At 49.9% G+C, this 8403-nt stretch overlaps 1 protein-coding gene across 5 annotated transcripts in view; it reads left to right on the top strand.

Annotated features, from left to right (window-relative positions):
- DPP6 (dipeptidyl peptidase like 6) overlaps positions 1 to 8403 on the top strand; it is a 1140747-nt gene that overhangs the window by 125092 nt on the left and 1007252 nt on the right. Inside the window, exon 1 of one of the 5 annotated variants that reach the window (XM_031936099.1) lies at positions 2584 to 2984. The exons of the other annotated variants lie outside the window; for them this stretch is intronic. Coding sequence (XP_031791959.1) covers positions 2934 to 2984 — 51 coding nt within the window. The 5' untranslated portion in view covers positions 2584 to 2933. Of the gene's footprint in view, positions 1 to 2583; positions 2985 to 8403 lie in introns of those variants that run through there. 5 annotated transcript variants of the gene reach the window in all.

The raw sequence follows: 8403 nt of genomic DNA on the forward strand, positions 1-8403 counted from the left end.
CAGGAGTTTGAGACCAGTCTGACCAATATGGCAAAGCCCCATCTCTACTAAAAATACAAAAATTAGCTCGGCGTGGTGGCAGGTGCCTGTAGTCCCAGCTACTTAGGAGGCTGAGGCAGGAGAATCACTTGAACCCGGGAGGTGGAGGTCTCACCACTGCACTCCAGCCTAGTGACAGAGCGAGACTCCGTCTCAAAACAAATATATGTGTGTGTGTGTGTGTGTGTGTGTGTGTGTGTGTGTGTATGTTTGTTTTCTTGATTTTTCCTCTCTCCATCACATGGTGATGGGATGGGAAAAGGCAGGTTGTGGGGAGCAGTTTGGAGTCCCATGCTTGGTGGGAAAGAGAGGGAGGAAAATTCTAGATGAACGAATGCTCCTTCAAAGGAAGAAGGAAAAGAACCATTTTAATCCTGCTTACAATCAGATTTAGATTGCTGATATTTTCTGTCCACACACAACTGGATTTATCCTGACATTCAACAGTGTAAGTGACCTGTACTCTTAAGTGTTCCCTTCTAGAGAAAAGTTGTGATTGAGCAGTCTGCTGTTGTCTGAATTTTTGTCTCTCCCTTTTCCAGAATTCATATGTGAAACCTAACCTCAGGGTGATGGTGTCAGGGGGTGAGGACTTTGGGAGGTGATGAGGTGATGAGGGAGGAGCCATCACCCTGATAAAAGGAACCCTAGGGAGGTGCCTTTCCTCACACCGTGTGATGCACAGTGAGAAGGCACCATCTGTGAACCAGAAATCAGATTCTCACCATACAAAGCGTCTGCTGGCACCTTGGTCTTGGACTTCCAACCTTCCAACTGTGAGAAATCAATTCCTGTTGTTTATAACCCACCCATTTGACTGTATTTTGTTGTCGCAGCTAGAACACAGTAAGACAAATCCCACCAGAGAAGAGTGCTTCTAGAACCTGAAGTGCACCTACCACTTTCTAGCAAAGCCTGATCCACATTACTTTAAAAGTGACTCTTTCAAGCATTCTGCTTTGGTTTACCTATTTCTTCCACTTACCTCTCTCAAGCCCAAATCATTAGTTTACACTTGTAACCAACTGCTCGTGCATATGTACTAACATGTTTTTGCATATAATATACATATATTAATACATAATGTATCATTCATGCTTGCAGGTGGGCATTGTGGGTAACTTACATGTAATTACTGTTGCAATTACTTAGAATCATCTGCTTCTTTGTGAGCTCGAAAGTGACCTCTTAATTCTTTTTTACAAACGGAGTTTTTTTGTGAATGTAAATAATGGAAAAGCTTTCCAAACCCCTCCCAGGCTCTTGTTCCCGCCATGCCCCTCCCCTCAGGCTCTGGCACGCGCTTACACACACACACACACACACACAGCCTGATGTGTCTATCAGCTCTCAATCTGGTTTTTGAAGTGGTCTGGGTGGGTCTGCATATAAATTTGACCAACCACTGCACGCGCTCTTGGGAGCTCGCATCCATGTGTGGTCCACGGAAGAAACCGCGGCTGTGAACGAGTGATTGATGGGAACAGCGCTCAGGGGTAGCAAGAGGAGAAGGGAACCCAGGTCGCGGTCACTGGTCAACCCGCCTCTTGGGGTGGAGGTTAGGGAAATGGACGCTAGTATTTGGCCCTGGCCAATGCTGGGGTTCCAGGGCTAGGGAGAGCCCTCAGCGCCAGGCTGGACTGTAGCAGGTCTTTGGGGTCAGATCCCTGCAGGCAGACAAGAGGGAGCCAAAGAAACAAAGCCGCCCAGGGACGCGGCTGGGGCGGACGCCCGGAGGGAAGTGGAGCCCGGGAAGCCAGGTGTGAGGCGGGGAGAGCGGCCGTGCCACCCGCGCTAGGAGTCGGGCGCTGCCATTCAAGGCAAGCTCCTCTGCGCCCTGGAACTGCCGCGGCGGAGGATGCAGAGGCCAAACCGGAGTGCAACCATGGAGATGCGACGTGTGTCCCATAGTAACCTGTTACAACATTATTTATAAGCTGCCATCCCCAGCCTACCCCCACTTCCCCTCCGCTCCCTCGGCAGACTTGCCGGCGACGTGCACAGCAGCGTCTGGCTCTTCCCGGCCTCTCCCTTCTCTCGCGGGCGCGGCCGATCAATAGTTAACACCCGGCTGCGGGCGGCGGCTCCACCCGCGGCAATCACCGTAGTGCTTGTTTGTGGAACCGAGCGTGAGTGCGCCGCGCGCGCACCCAGTCCGGCGCGGAGTGGGCGTCTACCCGAGGAGGGGGTCTGGGGAGGGGCTGCCCTGGTTACCCAAACAGTTTGGGCTCGCTTAACCTTGATGCAGCTCCTGGCTTCCCAGTCCAGCTCAGTTCAGACAGAATACCCAGCGCGCGCGCGCGCGCACACAGACACACACACAGACACACACACACACACACACACACACGCCGCCCCTGGCGTCGCCGCCCGCCCGGGTCTCCGCCCTTAGGGACCAGAGCGGCGACCGCTGCACCCCGCACTGCCTGCTGGAGGAGCCCCCGGAGCTGGGACCGAGCCGCCGGCGTCCCCAAGGGCTCCCCCAGTGCGTGCCGCCGCGCTCTTGCTCGCAGTGTGCTGGCGCCGAGCTCGGTGGACACGCGCGCAGTCGAAGCTGCCTCTCGCCCTAGCTAGCTGGGCTCGCAGCCTCTTCCTCCCTCCCTGGCTCCTGGCTTTTTGTTTAAAGCAACACCCACCCTCCAGCCAGGCTTTTTTTCTTTCTTTCTTTATTGGTAGCGGTCAAAAAGAGTTGATTGCTATTGGGATCCGCTGGGTAAAGAGACGGGCAGGGGTGAGCGGAGGTGAGAAAACTGAAGACCTGGAAGATTTTTTTTCTCTTCAAAAACCCGTTTCCATCCAGTCTTCGGCCAGTCCAATCTACTTTAATCCTCACCAGGACAATGGATTAAGTTTCTCTTCCCTGGACCAGAAGTCGGGTTCGGACTTGGGGCAAAATGAAGGAAAAGGCCATGATCAAGACCGCTAAGATGCAGGGGAACGTGATGGTGAGTGCCGCGGGCAGGTTGCGCGCTGGGTCCGGGGGACCCGCCGTGAGGAGCGATGCTGGGGGAGGTCTGTCCTTCTGAGTCCCGAACCTCCCTGGAAGGACAGCGACCCCAAGCCCGCGCGCGGCGGCGCTTCCCCCACGTCCCGCCTGAGCCCACCCAGCGGCGCCGGGATGCGGAGGAGCAGGCATTTCTTTGCAAATTGCAACTTTGCGGTTCCGCGGCCCCTCTCCTTCGGGCGTGTGGCTTTGTGTTTTGGGCGCGAGATTGAGCGTGGGAGGGGAGGAGGGGGCAGCAGGGAGCCCTCGCTGGCTGCAGGTCGGTCCAAGCCCCAAGCAGACCTCCAGGGCTCTTCTGGGGAAACGCGGGGAGAGGTGGTCACTTCGGCCAGGGAAGGGCCACTGGGCCCTGGGCGCCCGCGCCCGCCTCGGGGCTGTGAGTCCCCGGAGCTCGAGACCTGTTGGGTTTGCGGAGTCTTCGGTGCTCTCGGGGCAGGCGCCAGTCGCTCCGCTCCGCTCCGCTCTAGCCGCCGCCGCCAGGCGGGACCCTGCTCCCCGGGCTGGGGACGCTGACTCCCCCAAAAGCTTGACTGTGCGGGAGGAGGTCAGGGGCACTTCGCCCCCCGGGAGGGCCGCGCGCCTGGAAACGCGGCTGGTCCGAGGAAGGCTCAGGGCTGCTGGCCAGGGGGCAGCTCTGCAAGGATAACTTTCTAACCGGAGGACCCGGCGATCCGCCTCCCCAGCGAGCCCACCCGCCTTGCCGCTCCCCGCTGATCCGCGCGGCCTGGGCGCGCCTGCTCTCGGGGTCACGTTAGCCCGGGGCACGGGGCCGAGGGGTCAGGGCGCTGGAGTCTCTGGCGAGGACGAGAGGGTTGCCATCTTGTTCTGTTGAAACTGTTTGTGTGACTGCGCGTGTTTATTTTAACCCATTAGGTCATGGTTTGAGAAGAATCCTCCCAGGGTCCCTTATTTTAAGTTGCTGGCTGGCACTCTACTTTTGAAGGTTCTGCAGATTTGCAGATGCTACTTTTGAGGGTTCCGTAAGAATTGCAGAAATTCTTTCAGGGGCAAGGTCCAGAGTTGTTTACAAAAGCGGGTTGGGTCCAAGTGATGGGGGGTGGGAAGGCACCTTTGGGAGAACCCAGGTGGTGGTGCATTTTGAGATCCTGCTTGAAGCAAAACAGGCAATAAGTGAAAATTTTACATTAATTGAACAAATACCCAGCTGGTTTAACCACACCCACGGCAGACACCTGTTGCCTGGCAGAGAGGAGCGCTGTGGGTTCAGGACTTGACTCTGGACGGAGGTGTGAGCCTCTCGGTTCAAGACACCTCCCCGGAAAGTAATCAACACCTCGCCGGAAAGTAATCGATGCCTCGCCAGAAAGTAATAGCCACATAGAGGGGCTTACTCTTCAGGACCCCTCCCCACTCCCGATATGACAAGCCCCCATCTAGGGGCCGTTCTCAGTCCTCGGTCCGTGGGTTCTCTGACTGACCTAATAGCTTGTTTATGAAATGCATCTGTTTTCCTCATTTTTCCCACTCTTTTTAGCCATTGTGTTGTTCAGCATAATTTCTTGCATAAACAGGATAGAAACATGTACAGAGTAATGCTTTTTAATTAAATGCCCACCCATATCCATCATTCCTAACTTATGTGATGCCATCATGTGCTAGGGAAATCTGTACATTTAGGGCTGAGGCTGAGGTTAAGGATTGAAGTTAATTATACTGATAAGGCAACATTATTGACTCATTACATCAATCTACTGCCAAATAAGTTTCTACTCATAACTTACATGGCATGGCATGAAAGAGCTAAATCTTCATATTACATCTTTATTAGAAACCTTATGTTCTTTGCCCTCCCCCAACCCCTCTCTGCATTTTACTTTAGAAAATAAAGAATGAAATGATTGCTAGTTACATTTCTCACTTCTGTTCTGAATAAGGATATTCCGTGTGATACTCACTGCATCCCTTTCCCTGTGTCTAATGTTAACAAGTGTAATTGGAGCAAGGTGAACTGAACCTAGAGAATTCTACAGCAACCCATATTTTCAGAGTTATCTGTTGGCCCAAGAAAACAATAAGATGCGCACTTACTCAAACTTTAAATGTTCTTATCAACTCTTAAGCTGATAATTATGGCTCCACAGCCTGCTGTGTAACTTATTTGAATTTTCATGTTCCAAGGAAATCCCTGTGGCTTCAGTTGAGTGATCATTTAGGACTTACCCATCCCTAATCTTTCAAGTTGCTTTGGAAGACTCTTGCTAATCACAGCCTCTCTTGGTTTAGATGACTGGCAAATTCTTTGCACTCACAACTTGATTGAAATTCAGGTGATATTTTACATTCAAGATGAGGACTGAATGATTTACTCCTATTACTGACAGCTGAGTTGCCACACATCTGATAGCTACAAAAAGTGGCAGAATGTTTTATACTTTGCAGTAGCACTGAATCCACATACAGACAGCAGATCTCATTTCAGGGGACTCAAAGATCTCTGAGCTGTTTGGACTCGCATTTGAGGTTTGATATTTTAAAAAGAGAAAGACAGACACTTGGCACTGCCCAAATGGTCATGGAAATGTCGAATCCAGTTCCAGCCATGCCTGTAAATTATTTTCTAATCCAGCCCCTGCTCACTGATATCCACATTGTGTGATTGTTCTGGACCTGCAGCCTGTTGTCTCACTAGGAGTCCTACAAGAACGGTGACAACAGCCTCCCGGCTCATCCTTGCCATGCCACATTGCTTAGTTGAAAGTATGTTCTTATAAAATCTTTAAAAAATGTTTTATTCCTTGCACATTGCTTTAGGAATTTATTTCTGAGTACAGCTAGAGGATTAGGAGAAGGCAGATGCACCGGCATACTATCTGATCTTGTTTTGTTTTAGTAAATGGGTAAAAGAAATACCATAGGTGGAATCAGTTTAGAACTTTTTTTCTTTTTCTTTTTTTCTGAGACAGAGTCTCACTCTGTCACCCAGGCTGGAGTGCAGTGCAGTAGCGCAATCTCAGCTCACTGGAACCTCCCCCTCCCGGGTTCTAGCAATTCTCCCGCCTCAGCCTCCCGAGTAGCTGGGGACTACAGGTGTGTACTACCATGCCTGGCTTTTTTTTTTTTTTTTCTTCTTCTTCTTTCTTTGAGACAAAGTCTTACTCTGTCACCCAGGCTGGAGTGTGGTGGCACAATCTCAGCTCACTGCAGCCTCTGCCTCCTGGGTTCAAGTGATTCTCCTGCCTCAGCCTCCCGAGTAGCTGGGATTATAGGTGTGCCACCCCGTCTGGCTAATTTTTGTATTTTTAGTAGAGACTGGGTTTCACTATGTTGGTCAGGCTGGTCTTGAACTTCTGACCTCAGGTGATCCGCCTGCCTCAGCCTCCCAAAGTGCTGGGATTACAGGCTCGAGCCACTGCACCCAGCCTAATTTTCATATTCTTAATGGAGATGGGGTTTCATCATGTTGGTCAGTCTGGTCTTGAACCACTGACCTCAGGTGATCCACCTGCCTTGGCCTCCCAAAGTGCTGGGATTACAGATGTGAACCATCATGCCTGGCCGGTTTAGCACTTCTATTTTAATTCTTGAGACGCGTCTATTTCATAACTTCTAATATTGTGAGAATTCACAGACTAACCATGCCATATTCAATCTGTAATTTAATATACTAAGAAATATTTTTTACTTGCTCAGAACAAAAATTCTCTTTTAAAAAATAGCTGTTATTTTTCCCATAAAATCTACATTTGAGAGTTCCAAGGGAGGCTGATGTGCACTTTCTTTTCAACCTAATCTTCCTTTATTGCTATTTGGTTGATATCCTACTTGTTTAGCGGAGGTATATACTCTTGCAATAGGTTCTGAGGTTAACGGGAAATGTTATCAGAAGTGTGTTGCTTCGTGCTGAATTCCCCTACTCTGTCCATATGAGCTTTCTTCAGACATTGAGTTGCTTAATGAAGATGGGTAAAGATTAAAGACTAAACATCTTGGGGACTGTCCTGTGACCCTTGGCATCTCCCCCTTCCTTCGTGTGTGCGTTGGCAGCTCCACCAGTATGTGGTGGGTAAGTGAGGGCTGGGCAGGCGCTTGTTGACTAGAGCAGTATCAGAGGAGGTTCAGACATAGGACACAAAGCATCTGAGGTCTGCAAGCCATGTTGATACTTGAGAATCCCACTGTTGATTGTTGTTGGTTTTGAATGAACGTGGCAGTCTTGAGTTCCCTGTATAGGGAAAGCTGGAGTTTTTCTTTGTGCTCACTGACACTGGTTTTAGGCCTTTGCTCACTGGTTGATATATCTATGGTGTGGTGAGCTAGGATCTTTTCAGAACTATTATCTTCTCTTTTCTACGTTGGATAAAACATCTGAACGTGAACTTTCCACAGTAAGAGTTCTCTTTCAGGCATTTAAGCATTTTGCTGATTCGGTTGAATAAAGTAGAATGGCATTCCAGTGACGATGCTCTACTTATAATTAGCACAGGTGAGCAGAGGCTCGTTGAGGTTTTTAGGCAAGTCATGAGGGCTCGTGTGGGACACAAACTTCTATTATTATTATTTTTTCTTCTGAGATGGAGTCTCACTGTGTCTCCCAGGCTGGAATGTAGTGGCACAGTCTCAGCTCACTGCAGCCTCTGCCTCCCAGGTTCAAGCAGTTCTCTTACCTCAGCCTCCCAAGTAGCTAGGATTACAGGCATGTACTATCACACTCAGCTAATTTTTGTATTTTTAATAGAGATGGGGTTTTGCCATGTTGGTCAGGCTGGTCTCAAACTCCTGACCTCAGGTGATCTGCCCGCCTCTGCCCCACAAAGTGCTGTAAGCCACCTCGCCTGGCCAAAGCTTCTATTATTGAAGCCTGTTGGGAAGAGCATTTTTAGGAGTGTAGCCTTTAGCAATGCAATATTTTTCCTCTGTCTGAGGGTAATTGGCATCAGATTGGTCACTTGGTAACAATGCTTGGTGCTGGTTCTAAACAGGAGCATTGTAGCATAGATTTTGAGGGAATTGGCCCTCTCAAAATGGGTTCCAAAAATTCTAAGGTCACAGTTTTCTGAGAGTTGTCACCATGTGTCCCAGTGGTGTGATACTTAGGTTGTCATTTCTCTACTTGCTAGTTGTTCAACATCCTCTCATAAAATCATCACCCTTATAACTAGACTCCTCTTGAAATATTGATTAATCCCATCTTTGCAGGAAACAGTGGCTAGGCATGGGTCCATTTCATAATCTGCCTTGCAGGATTTATAGGACTGGGAACACTTTAAACATGTCCATGGCCCATTAAAAAATGCAGATTTCGGCCGGGTGCGGTGGCTCAAGCCTGTAATCCCAGCACTTTGGGAGGCCGAGACGGGCGGATCACGAGGTCAGGAGATCGAGACCATCCTGGCTAACAC

The sequence above is a fragment of the Piliocolobus tephrosceles genome, chromosome 8 (genome assembly GCF_002776525.5).
Source record: "Piliocolobus tephrosceles isolate RC106 chromosome 8, ASM277652v3, whole genome shotgun sequence".
Lineage (NCBI taxonomy): Eukaryota > Metazoa > Chordata > Mammalia > Primates > Cercopithecidae > Piliocolobus > Piliocolobus tephrosceles.